The sequence below is a fragment of the Bos grunniens genome, chromosome 9 (assembly GCF_055505025.1).
Source record: "Bos grunniens cultivar Pamir isolate PY7600 chromosome 9, Bosgru_T2T1.0, whole genome shotgun sequence".
NCBI classification, from domain to species: Eukaryota; Metazoa; Chordata; class Mammalia; order Artiodactyla; family Bovidae; genus Bos; species Bos grunniens.
The window spans coordinates 76,080,058-76,107,702 of NC_141173.1; the positions used below are offsets into that span (position 1 = coordinate 76,080,058).

Sequence of the window (27,645 nt, forward strand, 5' to 3'; positions counted from 1 at the left end):
CCAGAGCACTAATTTTTGATTTCTGGAGTCTCTAGACTTTTAGGCTTCGTAAACTCTCCAAAGTCAGGGTCCCACATCATACTGCAGAGGTGACCTGCCTTCCCCCATCCTGTCCTTTCCTCAGCCTAAGAGGCTCCCGCAGAGGTTCCTGCCCAGGGTCATGCTGGGCTGCTGGCTTCCACATTCCAGGACTTGGCTGACCCCTTCACCTCTGACCTGCAACCCACCCCACTCCCAGCTGCACTGGTCCCAGGCCTGCTGTCCTCCAGGTTTTATTGGCTTCTGAGTGCCTACTGTGCTGTGTTCCCAAGATACACCTTTGTGATTTCTAGTTTACCTAACAACTTTTAGCAACTTCCCTGTGCCCCAGTTTCTTTACTTGGAAGAAACATAGAATACTTTCCACATTAGGTCACTTGGGATCAATAAGAAATTTGCCAGACATCTGCTTAGAGCAGACTTGATAAATATCAGTCCTTCCTGCAGGCTGGGGGAGTCCAGAGAACTGTTGCAGTTTTCCAAACATTCAGGCAGGAGTCAAGGGGGATTCCTGCTGTGTGAAACAAAGGATCCCTACAGATCCAGAGAGTGAGTCATATCTTGTTCCATGTAACCCTGCAAGACACTGGGAATGATGGAAAAGAACAGTTCTATAGACACAACACAGGTGGAATTGTTGAGGTAAAATCAGTTCACTGAGTTTGATTCCCTGTTACAAAACATGGAAATTGGTACTCTTAAAAAATATAAAAGAGGCTTCCCTGGTGGTGCAGTGGATAAGAATCCGACTGCTAATGCAGGGTACATGGGTTCGATCCCTGGTCTGGGAAGATCCCATTTGCTATGGAGTAACAAAGCAGATGCACCACAACTATCCAGCCCAAGCTCTAGAGCTCGAGTGCTGCAACTACTGTGCCTCTATGCCACAAATACTGAGGCCTGCGTGCCTAGAGCCCAAGCTCCACAAGAGAAGCCACAGCAATGAGAAGCACTGCAGTAGAGTAGCCCCTGCTCGCCTCAACCAGATAAACCCGAGTACAGCAGAAAAGATGCAGCACAGCCAAAAATAAATAAAATTATAAAAAAAATTAGAAGTTTTTTTGTAACATGTCTAGCTTATCATCTGACTTTACTCCCACACCTTTATTCCAGATTTTACTTCAGTTCTTGCTTGCAAGAATTTGTGGTTTTTTCAGATTTTTCTGGAAGCACAAAAACAGGACACTTCTCTCTACACACACACACTTCGCTGCAAAAGGAGTAAAACTGACATGGACATAATCGTAAGCCAAATAGAAGTGACTGTATAGACAATTCATTTCCTCAACAAGTATTTACTGAACACTTGCTGTGTTCAGTAACACTTGCCAGGCACTGTCCTAAAGTCTGGAAATATTACAAGGGATTAAAAAAGTTCTTCCTCTCAGAGAGCTGACATACTAGCATCTACATGTTGAGGCAGACACATGACTGCTTTCTCAGGCAAGGATCAGTGCCCTCAAGAAAGACGAAGCAGGGGGCAGGGGGAGAGCTTTTCAGCAAGGTGCTGTTGCCAGTGGAGGTGAGCAGAGGCCTGAGTTGGGTGAGGCAGGGAGCCCTCCACGATCTAATCTGTACTTTTAGGTGAGAAGAAATACGTTTTTTCCATGGCTTGTTAATGTACTCACTTAATTTGCATTTAACATTCTTGAGGGTCAGTTAATTAATTTGAGTCTTAAAATTCCTAGCCTCTTAGTAATTCCCCAAACTTCTGTGTAATATAAACTTTTGGTTTTCCTTGTGTGTGTTCTGCACACTGATTGCTAAATATTAAGACATAGATACAAAAAGACCATTTTTAAAGATTAGGCTATTTTTAGGATGGTTTTAAAGATATTAATAATTAGAAAATGATTCTATAATATTAATGGATAGAAACAAGTGAATGAATAAAAAACATCCCAGTTAACTGAATGGAAACAAAAATGAATTTTAAAGTTACTTTATTAAAAAATATCCCTCATGGTAATTTCTCATAAAAAATACATACATGCTTTCACTTACACATTCTATTTAATACTACTGATTTCAAGGCAATTTTAAGTGCAGTTTTGAAAAGCATTCAGGATTTCTCCTTAAAGTATATGAAAAAATTATATACATTGCTTGCAGCATTGCGAAGTCGTTTCAATCGTGTCCGACTCTGTGTGACCCCAGATGGCAGCCCACCAGGCTCCCCCGTCCCTGGGATTCTCCAGACAAGAACACTGGAGTGGGTTGCCATTTCCTTCTCCAATGCATGAAAGTGATAGGTGAAAGTGAAGTTGCTCAGTTGTGTCCGACTCTTAGCGACCCCATGGACTGCAGCCTACCAGGCTCCTCCGTCCATGGGATTTTCCAGGCAAGAGTATATCATGCTGAGGCACAAAAAGGAAAACAGTCCTTATTAAGCCAAATAGAAATGACTGTATAGACAATTCATTTCCTCAACAAGTATTTACTGAACACTTGCTGTGTTCAGTAACACTCTTAAAGTGGTTAGAAAAGACCCTGGAGTTAACACCTACAGGAAGCAGGGTTATGTTTACCATTAACACGTAGATGCAAAGGTTCACATGTGACAATGGCTTTTTTTTTTTAAAAGAGACTGCAGTTTTCAGACCAAAAGTGACATGGCCAGACAGGCTCTTTACACTTTTATCTAAACCATGACACTCCATCTGATTTCTATCAAGTGACGCCATTTCTGAAATCCTGGATCTGTTCATGGAATAAAAGTGGAAAAGCTCTTCAGGAAAAACAGATCCTTCCCAGTTTGTCACCTTGGTTGATCTCATGAAAACTCTCTGGAGTCTGCTGTAAGTCTGTAACCAATTAAGGACTCTTTACCACCTTCATCCACAAGCAGATCCACTAACACATGTGGTTTATCATAACCAAAGGAGGTGGTGGTGTTTCTCAGCGTTATGAAGTCTTGTCCTTCAGTCTTTACTTCAGTTTTATTACTTGGGGGAAATTCTGAGCTGGAGCAGTTGTCTGACACCGCCAGGCCACTATCAGAGCCATTTCTGGAGTGATACGCATTCAAAGTGATGCTGCAGGATTCAGACTGGTTGCTGCTTGCGTGGATAGAATCCTCTCTCTCTGGGGTCAGAGGACTACATGGGGCCAAGTCAGAAATATTTTCTTCAATGGTCACCACTTCCATTTCACTAGAAAGATCTCCGTGTTCCACTTTTCCTGGATTGTCCTCAGTGTGCAGGCTTGAAATGGTCCCTGGGGACAGCTGCTCATTTTCTACGGCAATTGGCTGGTAGGTGATGGGTGATATAATTTTTGAATCAAATTTTGCCTCTGAAGAGGCATTTTTTACCACAGACAGCTAAGGGAAGAGAAATCAGTGATTAAACAATAAATTATTAAACTTAAGTGCTTATTCTCAAAAAAAAAAAAAGTTTAAAAGGGTAGAGGGTAACTAAATGTATCACTCATTGGCATATTTAGGATAACAGTGGAATAGAGTCTGATAATTGCCTTTTCTTTCTTTTTAATGGAAACACCATTAAGATTAAAATCAAGTTTTTAGAAAGTCACTATCTCACCAACATATGTTGCTTTTTGTGTTACCTTCAACAAGCATGCACATTATGTTTGTAATAGGAGTATAGTTACTTATTCTAGGTAATGTTTCACCATTTGTCTTTATAGTCTAATTTTCATAGGCTCAATAATTTTATATTGATGATGAAATCATTTATCTAATACTAAGTGTTAAGGTGTTCGAATTTTTACCATTTATAGAACATGCTAAAGTTAATACTTTTATACATCTTTTTATTTATGAAACTATCTTTTTAAGGATTAATTTTTTAGAGTGTGGCATGCTTAGGATGCTGCTACTTTGTACACCCAATGCATACTTATCAACTCCTCAGGGTTAAAATTTCTTTTTTTGCCAGCATACACTACTTTTATTACAAGGTACTAGTGGATATTCAGGTTTATTTTTCCTTCTCGAGTAGGTGTAAAATAGCATACTGCGAGCTTCGTTTGTGCTTAACCACTGCTGCTAAGTCGCTTCAGTTGTGTCCAACTCTGTGCGACCCCATAGACTGCAGCCCACCAGGCTCCCCCGTCCTTGGGATTCTCCAGGCATGAACACTGGAGTGGGCTGCCATTTCCTTCTTTTAACCACTGCTGCTGCTGCTGCTAAGTCGCTTCAGTCGTGTCCGACTCTGTGCGACCCCATAGACGGCCGCAGCCCGCTAGGCTGCCCCATCCCTGGGATTCTCCAGGCACTAGTAGTTAATAATTCATATATGAATTGTCTGCTAACTTTTGACAGTTCTTATCCCCTCGACTTAAAGACAGTGTTTCCATAACAAATTTACATGTGCCCTTTACATATCACAGGTATGATTCCTGTCATATTGGACTTAAATAGTTATCATTCTGACACTTTTAAATGTTCTTTTCATTATACTTTAAAATGTTAGGCACTAAAATGTCAACCTTCTAGTTTAGACTCACTGTTGGTCATCTTTCCTTCCACACTTCAACTACCATGAAGCATTTCTGTATTCGCAGGTTTTCAAAAGCCACACCTTACTGACAGTGGGCCTTAGCACACACTGTCCCTCGGTACCTGGACAAACTCCTCTGCCTCTCAGGACTGTTTAGCTGTCACTGCTCCTGGAGAAGCCATGACTAACCCAACTCTGCAAAGATGGACCAAGTCCTCACCGGCATGTATATAAACCTCGATCTTCAAACCTCAGATTGCACTGGACAACCACTGAGTCCTTATCATTTTTCCACTTGACTTTAAGCTCCTGAGCACTTAGGCCTAACTATGCCTCTGCCCCTCAGATAAAAAGGCACCCGGTGCATAGTAATAAAAAAAAAAGTGGTTTTGGGTATGTGGCAGATTGAGTGATTTATGATAGGTGACATGCAGCTGAGTATCATTCTACTTTAAAAAAAATTTTGAAGAATTATCAAAAAGGTTTAAATTAACATTTAGTGTCCAGTTCACCCTTGAACAATACAAGGGTTAGGCACACTGGGCCTCTCTTGCAGTCAAAGAATCTACATATGACTTTTGACTCTCTAAAAACTTAACTACTAAGAGTCTGCTGTTGGCCAGAACTACCAATAACATAAACAGTTGATTGACCTGTATGTACCCTGTGTATTATATTTATACGCATTTTATACATTTACGACATACCTAACTTCACTTAATTTTTTCAATACTTCTAGGCTATATGGTGAGTTTTTTTTCAAACTGTCACAAATCTCCAAAAAAATTTCCAATATATTCACTAAAAAAATACTGAAGTGGCCCTGTGCAGTACAAATCCATGTTGTTCAAGAGCCAACTATAAATAAATAAAGAAAAAAATATCTAAATATATTACCAAGGATTTGGGTAACTTGGTGCCTTCTCGCTTAATTGGATAAAACTTCTTAATGATACAACATACAACTACCAGAGCAAATACAAGAAAGAGAAGTAAAGCAGCAACAATAGGAATCCAAACAGGATCTACGAAAAGGGAAAAAAAATCACAAATTAGAATTGCAGTCAAACAGTGCTAGATCCATCAAACAGTTTTATACAGTCTCAGTGCTATTCTTTAATGGATTTACATATCCAGTAATTAATATGGTCAGAGTTTTAAAGAACACTGACACAGAAGTCAGAAGACATGAGTAAAAAATCAGGTACCTGTCCAAGATATCAACATGCGATTCTTCCCAGCTTTCAGATTCTAAACTTTATGCAACTATACTGTCATATAGTGTGGCTAAAATTACTTTTTCATAATAATTTCCTTACAGCCCCCAATACAGGGTGTTTCTCTCAGTTGAAAAGGCAAAAAAAAAAAAATTAAATATATCTCTTTGGAAATAAACTCTGGTAATGTCTGTAACTCTTTTTTTTTTTGTCTGTAACTCTTAAAACAATCTGTATGTCTTTTAGTCCCACTCTTCTGAATTGTTACATTTTGTTATTTAAAGATTACAAAAACTTTATAAAATACACAGATGTACACAAATACACACATACAGGCAAGCTGCACAGGAATAAAGTCCCTTTGAATGTAAATCAGATATAAAGAATACATAAAATAGGGAAGGGAAGGTTTGTTTCAGGGCACAAACATCTATAATCACGACTGTATATTTTTCTCTAATGCTGCTTTTTATTTTCACAGCACAATCTTCAATTTTTTTTTCCAGTCCTCTCTTCAAATTAACAGTGCTCTACATGCTGTGGTGGTGTTTGCCATCCTTCACAGCATTTTATTACCTTTAATTTCTATTCCAAAGTTACTTCTTTGAAATAATAACTCTGACAGCAAGATCTTTTTTGACCCATCTCCTAGAGTAATGAAAATAGAAACAAAAATAAACACATGGGACCTAATGAAACTGAAAAGCTTTTGTATGGCAAAGGAGACCATAAACAAGGCAAAAAGATAGAAAGGGACAAAATATTTGCAAAGCAAAGGAAAGAGGATTAATCTCTAAAATATATAAACAGCTCCTGGAACTCAAAATCTAAAAAAAAAAAAAAACAACCCCAAAAAACAGCCCAATTGAAAAACGGGTGGAAGACCTAAACGGACATTTCTCCAAAGAAGACATACAGATGGTCAAGAGCACAAGAAAAGATGCTCAGCATCATAATTATAAGAAAAATGTAAATCAAAACTACAATGAGGTTATCACCTCACACCAGTGAGAATGGCCATCATCAAAAATTTTCAAACAATAAATGCTGGGAGGGTGTGGAGAAAAGGAAATCCTCTTGCACTGTTGGTGGGAATGTAAACTGATACAGTTACTGTGGCAAACAGTCTGCAGGTTCCTTAAAAACAGAACTACCATACAACCCAGCAATTCCGCTACTGGGCAAATACCCTGAAGAACCGTAATTCAGAAGTGAGATGTATGGAGAGAGTAACATGGAAACTTATATTGCCATATGTAAAATAGACAGCCAATGGGTATTTGCTTATGTCTCAGGGAACTGAAACAGGGGCTCTGTATCAACCTAGAGGGGTGGGATGGGAAGGGAGATGGGAGGAAGGTTCAAGAGGGAGGGGACTTGTATATACCTATGGCTGATTCATGTTGAGGTTTGACAGAAAACAACAAAATTCTATAAAGCAATTATCCTTCAATTAAAAAATAAATAAATTTAAAAAAAGGACATGTGTACCCCAATGTTGACTGCAGCACTATTTACAATAGTCAGGACACAGAAACAATCTAAATGTCCATCTACAGAGGAATGGATAAAGAAGATGTGGTAAGCAGTTACAATGGAATATTACTCAGCCATAAAAAGGAATGAAATTGGGTAATTTGTATAGATGTGGATGGACCTAGAATGTGTCATATAGAGCACAGTCAGAAAAACAAGGATTGTACGTTAATACATATATGTGGAATCTAGAAAATGGTACAGATGAAACTATTTCCATAGTAGGAATAGAGATGAAGACATAGAGAACAGACATGTAGACATGGAAGGGAAACGGTGGGACAGACTTGGAGATGAGCCTGACATACTTAGACCACCATGTGTAAAACAGATAGCCAGTGGGAACCTGCTATAAGGTGCAGGAAGCTCAGCTTGGTGCTTGGTGATAACCTAACTGGGTGGGATGGGGGGTTGGTGGGGGTATATACACACACACAGTTGATTCACCATGTTGTACAGCAGAAACTAACATAGCAATTGTACGCCAACAAAAAAACAGAATAACTCTGGAAGTTACTAAAATAAATGCCTGTATCACACCTGTTAGAGGACATGAAAAAAATTTTTACAAAAGGAAAAGATAAAATAACCCCATAAGCAACACAGCACCCTGCTCAAAAGCACTGGAGTGGACAGGCAGAGAATGCTGCCTGCATATGAGCCACAGAGGTACCACTGTGCAGCCACCTGTCAGTCTGGTTTGTAACTCAGGATTTCTTTTTTTTTTTTAATAAATCTGGGGTATTTGCATTATTTCAAATTTTATGCATTTTCTTACTCAAAACAGCATAACACAAACGGATATTAAATGCACTGCATCATTTTAAGTTATCTATTTGAAATCCTCACGTAACGGCCTAAAAGTTTTCAGTATTCATTTTAAGTGTTTGGTCTGATTCTTCAGGCTAGATTTTCATTCTTCGAAAAGAAATTAGCAAAATTTTTTGTACATTTTTAACCTAGGAAATATATTCTAAAAACACTTGAACACCGTAACATATATATATATATATACACACACACACACACACACGCACACGCCCAAAGACAGTCAGCAAAGTATGATTTATAAAGACAAATCGACAAGTTAATCCAAAAATTGAGAAACATTAAATATGATCTTTGGGCTTCCCTTGTGGCTCAGCTGGTAAAGAATCCGCCTGCAATGCAGGAGACCTGGGTTCGATTCCTGGGTTGGGAAGATCCCCTGGAGAAGGGAAAGGCTACCCACTCCAGTATTCTGGCCTGGAGAATTCCAGAGACAGTATAGTCCATGGGGTCGCAAAGAGTCAGACACAACTAAGCGACTTTCACTTCACTTCAATTCAAATATGATCTTCATAATAAAATATTTTAGAGACATTAAAAATACTATTAATAAAGTATGTAAAATAAAATGAAAAAATATTTATAGCATATGCTTAGCATGTGTGCATGTGTTCAGTTATGTCCAACTCTTTGTGACCCCACGGACTATATTATATATAGTCCGCCAAGCTCCTCTGTCCATGGGATTTTCCAGGCAAGAATACTGGAGTGGGTTGCCATTTCCTACTCCAGGAGATCTTCCTGACCCAGGACCAAACCCACATCTCCTGTGTCTTCTGCACTAGCAGACTCTTTACCACTGAGTCACCTGGGAAGCCCCATATACTAAGTTCTATTTGTACTACAGCATGATCATGGCTACAAAGCAAAGAAAAAATAGGATGGAAAAAACCCCACCAAACTGTGAATAATTGAATATTCATTTGGATGGCAGAACTACAGCTTTTGTTTCCTTCTGGCTTTTTATATTTTAAAAATTATCTATAATGACCTTTTAAATTTCATAACATCAAAAATAAGCCCGAAGTTTTGTTAAGGTACCTGCCAAATGAGAATGCCTGTTTAAGAAAATAATAATAAAATGAAAACATTTAAGAATGTTTTCTTAAATGTCATAAAAATGACCTATAATCTATGATTTAAACCCATCTTTTTTTGTTTTTGGATGTTAATTTCCAGTGCTTGTCTAGTTCTCAGGTAACACAATTTTAGTCAGTGCACTACTGTTTAGTTTATAAACTTACTGTCCCCAGGAAGAATATTTTAATGGATATATAACATTTTGCTATATTAGAGTAAGTAACAAACTGATGTTATGTCCTTACCCATAATCCTGAAATGCAGAAGTTTATGCACACAGCTTTACGTGTTACATTTTTCTTTCCTGGGTCAAAGGTCATCACATGGCTCTCTAAACTGGTTGTTTTGTATCTTTTAAGACTGAAAAATGGCCTTATTTTTAATTTTAAACTTCTCAGGAATGGAACTACTAAAGATTTTTTGTAAAGAGCAGAGATGTACTGAAATTAAAAATCAACTCTTTTCACATTACCATTTTAGTGATCACTCCTTATACTGGGTTTCCCTGGAGACTGAATGGTAAAGAACGCACGTGCCAATGCAGGGCATGTGTGTTAGATGCCAGGGTCGGGAACGTCCCCTGGAGAATATCCACTTCAGTGTTCTTGCCTGGGAAATCCCATGGACAGAGGAGCCTGCTGGGCTAGTCCACAGGGCCCCAAAGGAATCAAACACTACTTAGGGACTAAACCACAACCCTACATTTAGGAAAAAATTGTAACAACTTACCTTCTGTGTTGTTATCATCAGAAAAGGTAATACAAAGTTCATCAGACTTTTCAGTTGTAACAGCCCATAATTCTGAGACTCCTTCTGCTGAAACACAGTACTGAGAATTCAGTGAGGACACAGGAATATTTAAGAAGCACTGAGTCTCGTTACAATCCTCTTCCTTCGTGTACATTTTATCCGTAGTCTGGACAGAAGAAGAAAACAAAGAAAATGCATGGCACCTTTTACTTTAGGAAAAAAAAAAAATCACCATACTTACCCTGGTCGAACATTTGAAGAAAAACATAGACATGATGAGTGCTGAACATGTCTGAACATAGTGTTGATATTCATACAGTAAGTCAACCTGTTACTTCAACAAAGCATGATGCATGATGCTATAAATCCATTAAAATGTTCTTTATAGAGATTATAAATTTAAAAATTAAAATATAGATTATGAATATAAAAACTCAAATAGCAGGAATGTTCAGTGTTGGCTGTCAAAGCAACAAATGCTCACTGGTCCTATTTCTATAGTGCCTGAAACTGTGCTGATGTGAGAGACGAGCATGTCATAGGAAGAATAACCCAGGCATCCTGCCGGAGCATCTCTTACCAGTAATACATGGAAGGGACTGAAGCAATCTCTGGGAGCTTATTATTCATTCAACCAGCCACAGTGCACTGATCACTGTGCTAGGGCCTAAGGACACAAAGGTAAGAAGTGGTGCCTGACCTCCAGTAACTTATGATAGAGTGTACAGGAGACACAAGAAGGAAATGCGAGTGAGTGATGAGGACTGTAAGAGAAAGCCCCACTCTATGAAATGAGGAATAACCAGACCACAGAAGAGGAAACAGTCCATGCGGTCAGAAAAGACTTCAAAGGAGAGCTGATTTGCCAGCTGAATACTGAAGAATAAATAGAAATTCTCCAAAGCAGACAAGGTGGAGAAGGGCATTCTGCAAAAGAGCAGGGTACCTGCAGGAAACTAAGAACAGTAAGCAGTTCACCAGAGCACAAATGAAAATGAAGCTGGAAGGCTGGAGACATGTAGCTGGAAAGGATGCAAGAGGCCAAATCATGAAGGCCAAGGGGGCCATGTAACCGAAGATAATTTAGAAATGATTTTGTACTTAATGGGGACTTGTTAAAGGGTTTTAAGCAGTGAAGTAATGTGGTCAGGTACACACTTCAGAAAGACAACTCAGCTGGCAACCAAAGTGATGTTTCACAACCTAAATCAGATGTCCTTCTTCTCGTAACATCTTTCCATGACGCAAAATGACTCAGTGAGAAGAGTCAGATCTCTCCAATGTCTCAAGAGAAGTGGTCCCCAGTGAACTTTCCAATGTCAGCTGCCCCAGTGCTCTGCCCAGCTGTGGTGCTCCCTTCGCGTGCCTGGGTGCCTCTGCCAGGCTCTGCCTGAAACACTCTCCCCACGTACATCCAGGAGCTCACCTCCTAACATCCCCCAGCCCTGGCTCCAGTAACACTTCCCAGCAAGGCCTGGCCACCCTGCTGGAAATCACTACTGCCCCACCCAGCCGCCCGGCCCTCCTCCCTGCTCTGTGGTTCTCCCACAATACTTATCACTGGAGCTTTGTCTGCACTGCTCACGGCTACTCCTAGGGCCTAAAAGGCACCAGGCATGTGCTGGACAAATGCTGTTAAGTAAAGGAACGGCAGTGCTGTGGACAGTGGATGCAACAGAAAAATTTTAGGCAAAGTGTGGGCTGCACGTCACTGCCAGGGTGCAGTCATGTCCTACAGAAGTATGGGTAGCTGCTTCTTTCAAAGACAGTGATTCCAATTAGAGCTTTGTATTACTTCACGTCACTACCAATGAGAAGAAAGGATTAAAGCTATCCTCATCTTACCAGTGGAGAAATGGAGATACACAGGTTAACAAATGGAGATACACAGGTTAACAGTCTAGATTAGAACCACACTGTTAAAAGAGGCAAAGAAAAAACTTAAAATGTATTCACGTGGCAAGTATTAAAGATTAACTCCAATACTGAGTCCCTTCAATATATATTTCTTTTTTTCTTACTAAAACTGATGAGCCATGAGTCTTGACTGAATATTCATAAACATTCTACTTTCATTTTACCACATACAAAACAATTTATGCAAACAGGAAAATTTCAGTGTAGAAAAAGATGAGATAGAACGCATACCTCGCTTCTATTGACGCTCACAAACACACTGTATGTGAATGTATAACAAGTATTTTCATCATCATACATAGCTTCTGGCTCTTTTCCATTTACAGTAATTAAAGGGTGAAATATATCAACAATGATTTGGTTTTCCTTCTTTCTGATACCCAGTTTAGGTGGTCCAACTTTCCCTGGAGGGTAGGGAACAAAAAAGAATTTGCATCAGCCTTGGAACTGTGATCCACAGCATATTACATAACATTACCAAACTCAATCCATCAACCTACTCTTTTCGTTGCTGTTGTTCTAAAGCAGGACTGCATTTAAATCGTTCCACAAACATCTAGAATATATTTTAACTGTCTTTAATGAATCTTGGTAAAAAGCCTTGACATAAAAGAAGCTCAATGAATTTATCTTTCCTTTATCTTTGATTCTGTAGATTAAAAATCATTAAACAGAACATGGTTTTTAAAATACATTTCAGAAAAGGCATTGTAATTATCTTTGAGTCCTCATCAAAACCCTTCGTATTTCCAGTGCCTATGGACACGGGGCATGAAGACTTCATAAAAGTTTGCAAAATACATTCAATTTTTACTACGAAAATCAGAACTAGCTATTCACTGATTCCATAATATTATTATTATGTCTTTGATGTCTGGAATTTGTAGATGAACCATTTATCTATTCTTCCCATATTTACTGCACACCTACTATGTGCCTGACAGATCTGTTTTTACTCACCAATATACCCTAGGGCCTAGCATACTTTCTGGCACATAGTATGACCTTGATAAATCTGTGTGGGAAAAATCTGACATAACAGTATAATTATCAGGGGACAGAAGCGTGGGATCTGGGGAATGAAACTACTTCAAGGGCGGGTAGAGGCAGGGCTTTTAGAAGAGACGAAGTAGGCACAAACCAGAAGGAAGGAGCAGACCTGGCCAGTGGCTGAAGTCACGAAGCATGGAAGCTGAACGAGGATCAAAGAGAAGCTAGAAGGCAAGGCATTAAGAGCTACAAGACTGGGAAGGAACCATGTGACTACAGACTTCTCTTACCCATGAGTGACGATATGAAAGCTACAAGGTAGGGTGTTAGCCAAAAAAGAAGAATGGGCCCTGAAGAGTCTGGAGCTTGAGGTGACAACGAAGATCAGGCAGATCATGGGAATGGGATGTCGGAAGCGTGAAGAACTGAAAAATCACTGTGATTGAAGAGATTATAGAGCTGTAAAATTTTTAATGTGTTAAATTAAAAATGTTAAATTTAATGTGTTAAATTGCCAGAGGCCTTGAGGGGAAGACTGAGGGCAGTTCTCAGGTCCTGAGAGCAGTTCTCAGGTTTAGAAGGGCAAAGTGACGGGTACCTCTTATCTTGTGGGGCTTGGGCGAAGAGAAGACAGGAACTCCCTATATTTCTCCAAATGTTCCTGAGGACATTGTGATAATTTTTAGCAACTGCTTATATAAGCAAATATATACAGAAGACACGAATGAAATTAAAATTCAGACATGTATACATTCTACTCACCTTCTTTGCATAAAATAAATTCTTTGGACTGTGCATAGACAGATTCTTCTTGTCCAACCCTGACTTTAACTCTACCCCAGACAGAACTTGATGGATCATTAATTACAGAAAAGATATTACAAGAATGATCAGAGGTATTGCAGGCATCAATCCATTTCCCGTCCCTAAAATAAAGAACACAAAGGTAACTTTTACTGTTAATACATGAACCGTCTCTGTCCGTGCTTTGCTGCTCATTCACAGCATGGAGCTGATAGAAAGAGATGAATAAGAACAGGATCAAGAAGCTAGATAAAGTGGGAAACTTTTACTCTTTGGTTAGAAAATCTGTAAAATCATTTACAATGAAGAGGCTCAATTCAGAATAAGACCTATATAAACCACATTCCACATGCAATTTAAAAAAATCTGTTCTTTAAACAAATCCAGAGTCCATTAACAGTCATAACTTATAGAATCCAACATATAATAACCCCTGACACTTGTCAAAAATTCTGTTGAAATTTTTCTTTCTACTTCATACATATACTATAGGAAGTAAGATGACTTGGCTGTTTTTAACACAGAACTGTAAGCTTTATTCGTCATGCCTTAACATGTCAGAAGTTGGTCATACTCCTCTACCCTAAATCTGACACAAAGAAGAACTAAGAGGCAGGAAATATTCTGAAAAGAACTAATTTGCATCCTTATTACATCTGGATGTTGTTAAGCAGTTCAGGCAGTTCTGCCACATGGGAAGGAATGATGACGGAAGAATCAGTTATGAGATGTGCAAAGGCCTTGGCATAAACAGGATAAAAAGATAAAAGTGACACTCACTCATAGTTCATCACTTGTACGGTAAACATAGGACTCTGTAGTATAACAGGATAGTCCCAAAATATAACCGTGTTCAAGTTGTAGGCTTGTATTGTAACATTGGTTGGTGGTGGCACTACAAGAGATGCAAAAAGTAAGGATCATAGTGAGCAACAAACATTAACATTACAAAACCTTAACGGAAGAAGCCAAATATACACTTGAAGGATTCACCAGGATACAAAATTTATTTAAATTAAGCGTTTCTAAAAATTAATTTTATTAAAGAATGTACAGAAGCATTCTAATTCATTTCAAATTACTGAAACAACATTGTGATATAAGGGACACACAAATACAGTATGAACAATGGTGGTTCCCAGGGGTGGAGGGAGGGGGAAACGTGGAATTGTGTCCAATGGGTACAAATTAGGCATGCAAGATTAGTAAGTTCTCGGTATCTGCTGTATACCCTTGTGCCTATAATTAACAAAACTGTATTGTTTACTTATAGGAAGACTCTTGACAGTCCTTGGACAGCAGGAAGATCAAACCAGTCCATCCTAAAGGAAATCAGTTCTGAATATTCACTGGAAGGACTGATACTGAAGCTGAAGCTCCAATACTTTGGCCATCTTATGTGAAGAGCTGACTCACTGGAAAAAAGTCTGATGCTGGGAAAGATTGAAGGCAGGAGAAGGGAGTGGCAGAGGATGAGATGGTTGGATGGCATCACCGAGTCGATGGACATGAGTTTGCGCAAACTCCAGAAGATAGTGAAAGACAGCTAAGCCTGGTGCGCTGCATGCAGTCCAGGGGTTGAAAAGTTGTACAGACTTAGTGACTGAACAACAACAACTGCTGTATTTAAAATGTTTTTTATGAGTGTAGATCTCAAGTGTTTGTACCACAATAAAAAATGTGGCATATACATATAATGGAATGTTACTCAGCCTTAAAAACGAATACAATGATTCTGACACCTGTTGCAACGTGGATTATCCTTGAAGACATTATGCTAATTGGAATAAGTCAGATACAAAAGGACAAATACTGTATGATTCCACTAATATGAAGCATACAAAATAATCAAATACATTGAGACAGAGACTAGTACGGTGGTTATCAGGGGCGGGTGCGGGGGTAGGAGACAATGGGGAGTTAATGTTTAATGGGTACAGAGTTTCATATGTGATCACGAAAAGTTCCAAAGATGGAGTGCTGGCTGCACAACAATGTTAATATACTCAATGCTACTGGACTGCACATTTATAAGAAGAACAATGGTAAATTTTACATTATATATATTCTACCACAGTAAAACACAATTGACTTAAAAAAATACTAATATAGTATAAGCAACACACTGCTAGAATATTTTAGGAGTTTTTATCAATAATCGCACTGCAATTACAATTGCACTGCAATAATAATCTTCAATTCGTTTAATCACTAGAATTTTCTCTATCTGGTACCAAAGATTGTATTCAATGGCTAGAGAAGAACTGACCATAAGTGGGATGGTCAATTTCAGTCTAAAGTGCTACCTGGGCTCTCAAACCTCCACTCAGCACTGTTACACACCTTTACTGCCTTTTCTCCAGCACAGCAACAGATACTGAACGGCTGCCTGACGGAGCCATCAAGCAGTCCAGTTTCGTCAGCAGCTTTTTTCAAAACATACCCTATATTTCCTTCTGCCTTTGCTCTTTTAAACCATTTTAGAAAATGTCTGTTGATAAGATGTACAAGTGTCACACAAGAAAATAGGCAGAAGTCATTTTAACATCTTATATTCAAACTCTACCACAACCATTATCTAGTTACTAAAAGCTGCCATTTCTTCCCCTGCTGGGTGTAAATGGTTATCGTCTACCACCCCACAGAAAACTGAACACACACCTCCCTTCCTCCTTCTCTTTCTCTCCCCCTCTCCTTTCTTGCCCTTCTCTGTGAACAAACATGAAGGTATAGAGTTAGCAATATGACCTGAAATGTAAGACCATTCAATCCTACCTATCTAGAAAACTCCATCAAACATGATCTGCTTGTACAGCTAAAATAAATAAATGAATAGCAATGTGGTTAGGTGCAGTGGCTTCCAAACATAACTTGTCACCCTAAAAACCTCAAAGAGAGCCAAAAGTTTATACTTTTAAAAAATGTATTCCAGATAATAATGATAATCACTTAGATTTATACTGAATTGTTTGTTGTTTATTCACTAAGTTGCGTCTGACTCTTTGTGACCCCATAGACTGCAGTCCGCCAGGCTCCTCTGTCTATGGGATTTTTCAGGCAATACTGGAGTGGGTTGCCATTTCCTCTCCAAGGGGACTGTCCTGACCCAGGGATCAAACCTGCATCTTCTGCACTGCTGGAGGATTCGTTACCACTGAGCCACTAGGGAAGCCCTATACCCAGTAGCCTTATACCTAGTAGACTGTTCTAATAAGAAATATATTCCCTAGGTTAGACCTTAAGAAATCTGGATTCTTTCCTTGCTATATTACTAAAGAGTTGTTTCAGAATCCCTCACCTGTCAAGTAAGGTGTTAATTTCACATACACAGGATATTTGCTTACTGCTGAAGAAAACACCTACTATATTTTTTCCCAAAACAAAAATTCCAATATTTGAAGCCAAACTGGTACACTGTCTTAATTTACAATTATTTAGCAATTGCATTATTGTTTCAAAGCAGAACACAGATCAAGAGTTATTTAGGTAAAAAACACAGTGTGTGCCTGCATGCTTAGTCACGAAGTCATGTCTGGCTTTTTGCAACCACCTGGACTGTAGCCCATCAGGCTGCTCTGTCTATAGGATTTTCCAGGCAAGAATACTGGAGTCGGTTGTCATTTCCTCCTCCAGAGGATCTTCCCGATCCAGGAATCAAACCTATGTCTCCTGTACTGGCAGGCAGATGCTTTACTGCTGAGCCACCTAAGGCAGCCCTCAAGGACAGTGTGATTCTATTGTCATACCCCAACCCCTTTTTTATTTTTCCCTTTATATCAGTGGTTTTCCACAAGAGGTGCTATGTCCCCTAGGGATATACGGCACTGTCTAGAGACAGTACGGTTCTCCTAAGGGTGTGGTGCTGGTGGGGTTCTACTCGCGTCTAAGGGACAAAGGCTGGGGATGCTGCTGATATCCTGCAACACACAAGACAGCCCTCCACATTTTGGCAGTCAAAAATGCCATCAGTGCCGAACACTGAGAAACCCTGCCTTATCAATTTTAGGAATCGTTTTTATTTAAGAAGAAAATTAATTTAAAGACAGAATGGAATTCAAAATCACCCCACACCTGTCAGAATGGCTATCATCGAAGTCTATAAACAACAAATGTTGGTAAGCATGTGGAGAAAAGGAAACCCTAGTATACACTGTTGGTGGGAATGCCAATCAGTGCAGCCTCTATGGAGAACCGTATGAAGGTTTCTTAAGAAACTAAAAACAGAACTACCATATGATCCAACAATTGCACTCCTGGATATATACATATATCTGAGGAAAATAAAAACACTAACTTGAAAAGATATATGTACTCCAATGTTCACAGCATCATTATTTACAAAAGCCAATATATGGAAGCAACTCAAGTGCCCCAAAATGGATGAATGGATAAAGAAGATATGGTGTTTGTATGTGTATATATAATATACATATATGCATATATACACACATACACAATGGAATACTACTCAGTCACAAAAAATGAATGGCATTTTGCCATTCGCAGCAACATGTTTGGACCTAGACTGTATTATGTTTAGTGAAAAAAGTTAAAACACTGTATATCATCACTTACATGTGCAACCTAAAATCAAATGGATGACTGTATCAAAAAGAAACAGGCTCACAAATATAGAGAACAAACCAGTGGTTACCAATGGTGTGGTAGGAGTAAGAGAGGAGTAGGGGATTAAGAGGCACAAACTACTATGTCTAAAATAAATAAGCTACAAGAATACACTGTACAGCACAAGGAATATAGTTGATTAATAAGTTTAAATGGAATACAATTTAAAAATATTGAATCACTGTTATATACCTGAAAGTAATACTGAAAATTAACTACACTTCAATAAAAAATAAAAGACAAACAGAATTTTTTGATAAACTAATACATTTTACACTTCCTGCTCAGCAAATAGCCTTGGTGTCTCTTGAAATCTCTAATTTCCATATTATTCACCAAAGTAGTAGAACACTTTGTACCTCAAGATTGAAATTATGAAGTTGGAATGATGTCTCATGTTCAAATACTCAATATGCCCTTTAACCTGTAGCCAGTGATCAGACAGCATTTTTCTACTTTTCCTTTCTGGAATAATGTTGATGGCTTTTGGTATCTATCATCACTGGTTCTCTAAGCAATTTTCTTGCAGGCAGTCAGGAAGCACTGGACTTGCCAGATTTCGCCCTGGTGTTAGTCGAGTTCCCGTGGCCATACACAGCAGGGTGGACTGAGCCCTCCTAACAGGGCTCCTTCCTCTATGGTGTGTTCACACCTCAGCTTCATGAAGCAACCTGTCTCAAACAGTTTACTTTCTATGGTTGAGAAGGAAATTAAAGGCATCCCCCTCTAGGGTCAATTCAACATTAATATCAAATATCAATCACACATATAAATGTAATTTTGCAATTACATAAGAAACCTAATGTTAAGAAAATTCGTAATAAATCAGAATGTCCCTCAGATGCCATTTCTTAATTTTAGCATCTTTTGCTGCTCTTGTTGTTCAGTCTCAAAGTTGTGTCCAACTTTTTGCGACTCCATGGACTGCAACACTCCAGGCTTTCCTGTCCTTCACTATCTTCCTGAGTTTGCTCAAACTCAGGTCCATTGAGTTGGTGATGCCATCCAACCATCTCATCCTGTCACCTCCTTCTCCTCCGCCTTCAGTCTTTCCCATCATCAGGGTCTTTTCCAATGAGTAAGCTCCTTGCATCAGGTGGCCAAAATATTGGAGCTTCAGCATCAGTCCTTCCAATAAAAATTCAGGGTTGATTTCCTTTAGGATTGACTAGTTTGATCTCCTTTCAGTCCAAGGGACTCTCAAGAGTCTTCTCCAACATCACACTTCAAAAGCATCAATCTTTGGCGCTCAGCCTTCTTTATGGTCCAACTCTCAAATCCATATATGACTGCTAGAAAAACCATAGCTTTAACTATATTGACCTTCGTTGGCAAAGTGATGTCTCTGCTTTTTAATACACTGTTTAGGTTTGTCATAGCTTTTCTTCAAAGGAGCAAATGTCTTTTAATTTCGTGACTGCAGTTAGTAGCTGAGAATTTACAAACCATCAGTTCCTGGTTTCTTTTAACAGTCCTTCCCTTGATTACTCTCTCTAACCTTGTATTTTACAGTAAGAAATAAAAAGACACCACATGGCGCCTTCAATCTGCTTGGAAACCTCCTTTGCTAGGTCACTGGGCTCACCAGGCACATATCCTACTTTCCCTGCTATTAAAGGTGATGGTGGTGTTAAGTTTCCTGCCACTATGTAACAAGGATCCTTTCACAGTTTCCAGTAAAGACAAGTCCTTCACTTCCTTTTAAGTACCTTTTAAAAAATTATTCCCAGTAGGAATATGTATGTACCCAATCTGAAATTAGTTTCTGCATTTGAGGGAAAGGCATATAGAAATAAACCTATGTACTAGAATATAAAATAAAGTGCAATTTATATTTAAGAGGTTACTGAATGATACATTACGAAATACAAACAGCAGCAGACTTATGTTGCATTCATCTTTAGAGTGAATCAAATATTTCCCAAAATTTAAGTAAAAGCTTGGCATGATTAGACTAGGACAAGGACTTAAATCACAGCTTTCAAAGCAATCAAGGCAGGTAGTAGGAAAAGAGGTTTCAATGGATTCTAAAACACAGAAATTACTTACTAGATTATAGGAGAGACTTTTGAATATTTACATCAAAGGATGTAACCTGTGGTTTTAATGCTACAGAAGAGAAACCATGTGGTGATCAGACATCTGCTTTTGTCATCCTTGCCAAAATCACATGATAAAGTAGACATGAGCAGTGTTCTCCTTAAGTTTCAGAATTTTGTAACCTAAAGTTTAAATGGTTACATAATCAGCTTAAAATAATTGAGGCTTACAGCTAACTTCTATTCATAATGAATGTACTCTATGTCAATAAAAATATGTGTAGAAATAGCAAGAGAATGGAGTTAAAGGAGTATCTCATGAAGTAGCATCATCTTACAGATGTCCCCATCTCTTAGAAATGCCCAGAAGTTTTCTGTAACACATGTTGTTTTCGGAAATGGGTTTAGAGTCGTTGTAGCATTATATCTGGCATTATACAACCCAGAGTCAAGTTCAGCTCTGTTTTAAGATCTGCTTCCCCAAACTCCTCTAGAGCTAGCAGCTGAAGGTTAAACAAAATCAAACAAAGGAGGGAGGAATCACTTTTCATAACATTCTAATTACAACACAGATAAAAAGGAGAGATCTGGTTACAGCGGATTGTTTCCTGGTGATAAGATATGCAAAAAAGAGCAAGGATATGAAAAAACAGCAAGGGAAAGGACAGAAAAGACAAATGAAGTTCAGCACATGGTGAAGCCCTGCCACTAGATGGGGCAATGGAGGTGTCACCGAAGCCCCTAAACCAGTAGCTAGGACAGCTCTATGATCCTCACTGGGAAAGGCAGCAGGGGGGAAGCACATCATTACAGACACCTCCAGATTTCCTTTGCAGGGACGGTGATAGGGGTGCAGGCAGCCTCCTATGCACCATCCCGTAGCCTCTGAAAGCATCTGTGCTTCGACCGAAAGACGGACAGTCACAGTAGTTCGACGATTTTTACATAATAGCATTCAAAGACAAAAAAATTATGTGAGTGCGTGTGAGCATGGTCAATCATATTTGACTCTGCGACCCCATGGACTGTGGCTCACCAGGCTCCTCTGTCCATAGGATTTTCCAGGCAAGAATACTGGAGTGGTTGCCATTTCCTCCTTCAGGGGATCTTTCCAACCCAGGGATCAAACCAGCATCTCCTGCACTGCAGGCAGATTCTTTACCACTGGGTCATCTGGAAAGCCCCAAAAGTTGTGTACATCTAAATGCAAAACAGAACTCTGCACTCCATGGACACCATTCGACTATCTGCTCACAATCTCTCCAGGGGAAGGACAAACAGAAGCATAAAGAGGTTAAGGAGACAGTGGCCAGTAAGTAAGTTGTTTTGGAGGATTCAAAGTCATCTGACACTACAACTCAAAAACAAACTAACTTAAAGCATCTAGACTTTTTTTTTGAGTGAGCAACTCTCAAAATATCTAACAACTTCCTCATGTTAAAGATGTGGGGTTATGGACATTTTCACAAAGGTTTCTTCTTACACAGCAAAATAAGAAATGACATGAGAAATCCAGGCAGAAAAAGGGAAAAACATTAAGACTTCTGCATTCTTTTCAGAATATATTTATGATTATGATCTATCTACTGGTTTTACGATGCTGATAAAATAACTTTTTCTTAGGGCTTTCCAACTTCTTCTCTTAGCAAATATTGATAGCACCATCCTCTAAATTTAAGCTGAATAAAGACATTTAAGAATTCTTGCACATGGTGTTTCAAGCATTCATAAAAGTTTAAAAACTGAAACATTTAAATATTGGGGGGCTTTGAAAGGAATCTTATCTATCACTTTGTGAAACAAAAGGAAAAAATGATCCTATTTAAAATTCCTTCTATTATTTCCTTGTACCTTCGTAAAAAGGGTGTTAGAACTAAGGGTTCAAGTGAGTTCATTAAAATATTTCAGGTCTGTTTCACCTTCCAGAGTTCCTTAGCTCTAGTGTCCTTGAAGTTTTCTCTTCCTCCTGTCTGCAGGTTTTATCACTCACTCTCTCTCCCTTAAAATATAAGACCCAGAAGTAATGTAATTGATGTGAATGAAATACTTTTCTGAAGGATGGTTCTATCAAATCGTGGCTTACACTTAATTTGTAATGAACTAAAACTCCCCAGGTCTTTCACAGAAACCACAACCAAATTAGGGCTTATCCAATAAACTTCTTCCCAGACACTTTTCTGATCTGAAATGCAGCACTGTAATATTGTTCCTGTTTATTCAATTTCATCTAGTTGGGTTTGCTTGGCATGCCAATAAAATTCTAATTGAACCAGGTCCACCTAGTCCATGAGAGAACTCATTTCTCAAGACCAATTCTCATTTGGACTGATAAACTCTAAGTTGAGAAATAGTTTAGGAACAGAAAAAATTAAACAGGACTTTTCAATCTTAGGAAGAATGGGAAAACGTTGGAACAAAGAGTTAGTCACGGAGCTTATTTTAAATTTTTCATATTGATCTGGATGAGTTTGTTTTTAAAGCTGACACAATTTCTCATTCATAACTAAAACAATGCAATATTTAAAATATATATTTGTGAAAATGATGCACATAATTGAATGACAGTCACCAACATATATGAAATATTTACTGGACAAGCTGTGAGCTCAACTTTGTTATGCATTATCTCAGTTAAACACCACAACCGTCCTAGAAGGGAGGTAGTATTTACATCTTTTTACCGAAAAGAGAGGGAAAAAAAAAAGCTTAGAGAAGTTACTCAAAGACTTGACAGTGTGCAAAGTTTTGTTGGTTTTAATTAATAAAAGCTGTGTAAGCATCATCTTTGTGATAGTTTACTAAAAGTGGGGAAAAAATATAAATAGAAACTGGAGATAATTGTTTTCTGATGACTTCATAAGCATTTGCTTCAAGTAATTTTGCCTAATTTATTACACTATCACAATTATAAGACAGTCACTGAAAATCTGAACAATATACTAAATTATTTATTTAGAATGGACATGATTGAAATGGATATCTAGTATTGGGATAATCTAAAACAAAGACACTCCCTTAATAAGAAAATTACAAGTAACTGATTCCTTTTTGTCAGGAACTCATTTAATTCTGGCTCATCTTTCATTTTGATTCTTTGTCCAATTAAAATGGAGCCATTAATTATCCATTTAGCTCAGTCTTTAAAGGGGTTATTTCTCTCTTGAGTTCTTTAGGTTTTCTTTTATATAGAACTAAAATGTGGATCTTTCAAAAACCCATATAAATCATGGATCACAATAAAATGAAAACAAATTATTAATACCCTCTTCAATAAATATAATTGAAATGCACTGATTTAAGCATTCTGAATCTCTGAAATACATATAGAATCTAAAGTAATGAAAACTCTCAGCACACCCAGAGCATTACCTAAAGTCAGAGAATAAACAGCTAATAATCAAGTGGAGAAGGTGTTAAGAGCCTCACTCCTGTTTTAAAGCAGTCTGCTCTTCAGATAATACCCAGAGTGGAAGAACAAACTGGAAAAAGGTAGCTGACACCTGTGGTTATACAATGCTCAAGTACAGAAGGCCACAGATCTTCCTATGGAGAAAGGCAGGCAATCCTCCTCCCAGGGCTGGTATCAAGAACACAGGAACTGTGTAGTCCCAAGGGACCCATGGTCAGGAGGCCTCCGGTCTCAGAAGGAAGGGCCTTGTACTTGGTTTACTGCTCTGCCCTAGCCAGGAACCTCAGTCACTCTCTTCCCACATCCAGTCATCCCCAAGTTATGCTCTCTATTCTGATTTTTTCTTTTCCATTTAAACTTACCACTGTCTTCTCCCAGACTTAAGTAGCAGCCTCCTATGTGGCATCCCTCCTTTGAATCTATCTCAAAACTATCCTCTAAGATGAATGGTCTTTCTAAATGGCGTATCTGATCCTGCCTAAAATCACTGATCTCCTGAAAATAATCCCATGGCTACCCACTGATTTGAGCAAGAGTGAGCCTGTTATCTTGTTGGCTCAGCACCTGTACTTCTTTCACGAACATTATGGCTCTCCCTCCCGGGATTCTCCTACTGTTACCACCTGCAACAGTATCCTTCCCATAGCTGGCACCTGATCCAAGCTGGGCAAATCGGAGCCTTCTTCTGGGATTTTTCCAGGGTGGAGGAAGCTGCAAGATGTCAAAATCCAAAAGCCTATCAACATCCATGATTCCTGCCAAGTAGAGAAGGCTGCCAATAGCCAAAGTCAGTAATAAAAAATGGAGGGTCTTGGCACTTTGAGTTTCTGGTTCAGCCGACATCTCTACGTTTCTGTTTTAACTCTGGTTTGGATTCTCTGAGCCAATAAACTCCTCTTTTTGTTGAAGTGAGCTGAAGCTGTGTTTCTGTCCTTTGCTGTTACACATGACAAGGCACTTCATTAACTGGTTCCTACCAACCAACTGGTTCCTAAACAACAATTTTGCTGTTGTTGTTAGTCGCTCAGTTGTGTCTTTTGAGACCCCGTGGACTGTAGCCTGCCAGGCAGCCTCTGGCCATGGAATTCTTCAGGCAAGAATACTGGAGTGGGTTGCCAGTCCCTTCTCCAAGGGATCTTCATGACCAAGGGATCGAACCCAAAATGCTTAAATTATTCCACAAATTCAACTTGCTGTTTCAGAGCCCTTCCTCTGCACACATAAGTCTCTTTGCACCTTCAGCTCCAACTCTGGAGTCACCTTCTCAGTGAAATCTTCCCTGATTCCCCTGCTGAGTCAGGCATCCATGTCTTGCTTTCCAGTAAACTATGTGTAAGTTCTGGCTCTTATCACCATGGACTGAAACTGCTCCTATGGGTGACCAACTTGCCCTAGTAATGGCAGAGGACAGAGTTAAGTACTTCGGACTCTGGAACCCAACTGCCAAGCTTCCCAGTGAATAGCAGCAATTTAGTAGATTCCATGCCTCAATTTCTCATCCATAAATAAGAGCTAGAACAGCGTCTACTTTACAGGACGTTTGGGAAATGATGTGATAAGAACTTACAACAGAGCCCAATAACTGCTAGCTATACCATCAGGATCCTTGAAGGCAAAAACTGAAGTTATTTTTGTCTTTCCAACACAAATGGCGCAATGTCTCTTCCAAGGAATGACTTAACTGTTTGCTTGACTTCTAAAGAGCAAGCCAAAGGAGAGCGGGATACGAAGGGATCGCACCTAACAAGTGTCACAGAGGAAGTTATAACACAGGTGCAGACCCGGAGTTCGCCAAGGGTAAAGGAGGCGGGGTCGCCCTGACCCCTTCCAGGCAGCTGCTAATCGCATACACAGAGGAAACGCTCAAGAATGCCCCGCTTTCCGATAATCTAGGTTTGCCCCTTTTGCAGAGTTTACTGATTTCACCGGAGCTCCTAATTATCACTACACTGAGCTTTAGAAAAATATGTTTCCCGGGAAATCTCTTTAAGCAGGCGGAGATAAAGGAGGAACTGAGGTCTGCCAAGAGACCTACTGCCGGACAAACGGACTCGAGAGTACATGCCCTGAACCACTTCCAGACTCGCATGTAAGACGGCCACTTAACTGCCTTTTAATAATTCTCAGCTGGCGAAAGAACGTCTAAGGATTTGGGGCCGACCTTACGAATATTTAAATCATGAGCTGTGGCCACAGTGTGCAACTGCTCACCAGGTAACTCACTTATTTAAAAACGAATGAAGAAAACGCGTTTTGTTTCGGCAACCGCGGAAGAGGGCAGAAAAAGGGAACTCCGCTGCAAACCGCGGAGACTCGGCGTCACCTTCCCAGCGGCCGCCCCCTTAGGACCCGAAGCCGCCGCCGGGCGTCGAGAACCGCCGCGGGCGCGGCCCCGACCCCGGGCGGGGCTTCCTGGCCGGTGGGGCTCCCTCCTTTCCCGTCCCCACCCGCCTGCGGCCCTGCCGCGAGCGACAGTACCCGAAGAAAGTCCTGGATTCGCGGCGCTCATCTCAACCCAGCTTCCGGTCAGCAAGACAGGGACGAGGAAAAAGAGGAGAGCCATGTTTCTCCAGACTAACGCGGGTGCTGCCCAGCACCACGGCGGGTATACACCCGCGCGGACCTCGGGCTTAGGTCTTGCGTCACTTCCTCCGCCGAAAACCATCCCTCCAGCGGAGGCGGGGCGTGGACGGGAAAGTAGGGCGCGGACAGGGAGGCCGAGACCAGGACTGGGCGGCCAGCCTGGCCAGGAGGCGGGGCCAGGGCCGGGAGGCGGGGCCTGGGCGGGGAGGGCGGCCTGCGTGGGGGTAATTAGGGTTCCTCAGGGGAGGCTGAGGTGGCCTAGGAGGTTGAATCGGGTAGGCGAGCTGGAATACAGCGGGAAGTCAAAGAGAGGTCGCCTCTGTGGAAGCTCGGCGTTAAGGGCACGGCAGTCTGTGGTGGAGATCTTGGCTCACCCGTTTGTGAGCACCTTGGGTCCAAAGGTTATGTTCTTTAAGCTTGGCACTACTTGCCGTAATTCATCTTCCTCTTTTTTTGCAGTGTTCTAGGATTGCTGCTGCTGCTGCTTTTAAGTCGCTAGGTAGTGTCCGACTCTATGCGACCCCAGGGATGGCAGCCCACCAGGCTCTGCCATCCCTGGTAATCTACAGGCAAGAACACTGGAGTGGGTTGCCAGAAATTCCAATACTTTGGCCACCTGATGCGAAGAACTGACTTATTTGAAAAAACCCTCATGCTGGGAAAGATTGAAGGCGGGAAGAGAAGGGGAAGACAGAGGATAAGATGGTTGGATGGCATCACCGACTCAATGAACATGAGTTTGAGTAAACTCCGAGAGTTGGTGATGGACAGGGAGGCTTGGTGTGCTGCAGTCCATGGGGTCGCAAAGAGTAGGACACGACTGAGCAACTGAACTGAACTGAGGATTGCAGAACTTTGTTCTACGCCACAGATCAGATCAGATCAGTCCCTCAGTCATGTCTGACTCTTTGCGACACCATGAATCGCAGCATGCCAGGCCTCCCTGTCCATCACCAACTCCCAGAGTTCACTGAGACTCACGTCCATCGAGTCAGTGATGCCATCCAGCCATCTCATCCTCTGTCGTCCCCTTCTCCTCTTGCCCCCAATACCTCCCAGCATCAGAGTCTTTTCCAATGAGTCAACTCTTCGCATGAGGTGGCCAAAGTACTGGAGTTTCAGCTTTAGCATCATTCCTTCCAAAGAAAACCCAGGGCTGATCTTCAGAATGGACTGGTTGGATCTCCTTGCAGTTCAAGGGACTCTCAAGAGTCTTCTCCGACACCACAGTTCAAAAGAATCAATTCTTTGGCGCTCAGCCTTCTTCACAGTCCAACTCTCACATCCATACATGACCACAGGAAAGACCATAGCCTTGACTAGACGAACCTTTGTTGGCAAAGTAATGTCTCTGCTTTTGAATA

General features: G+C 40.2%; 1 protein-coding gene across 3 annotated transcripts; it reads right to left on the minus strand.

Moving 5' to 3' along the window:
* Positions 1-1,965: 1,965 nt before the first annotated feature.
* On the minus strand, positions 1,966-26,460 carry IFNGR1 (interferon gamma receptor 1). Of its 3 annotated transcripts, none has more exons than XM_086316601.1 (7): positions 26,177-26,460; positions 14,405-14,519; positions 13,583-13,746; positions 12,062-12,234; positions 9,893-10,079; positions 5,400-5,527; positions 1,966-3,361 (listed from the first exon to the last, which is right to left on the minus strand). In XM_086316601.1, exons 1-7 carry the CDS (start codon positions 26,361-26,363, stop codon positions 2,813-2,815), a joined length of 1,503 nt encoding a protein of 500 aa, XP_086172727.1. In that variant the 5' UTR covers positions 26,364-26,460; the 3' UTR covers positions 1,966-2,812. The 3 variants fall into 3 exon arrangements, with proteins under 3 accessions (XP_086172727.1, XP_086172728.1, XP_086172729.1); XM_086316602.1 differs by having other exon boundaries at positions 25,922-26,301; XM_086316603.1 differs by lacking the exon at positions 26,177-26,460 and adding an exon at positions 24,352-24,617.
* Positions 26,461-27,645: the final 1,185 nt, after the last annotated feature.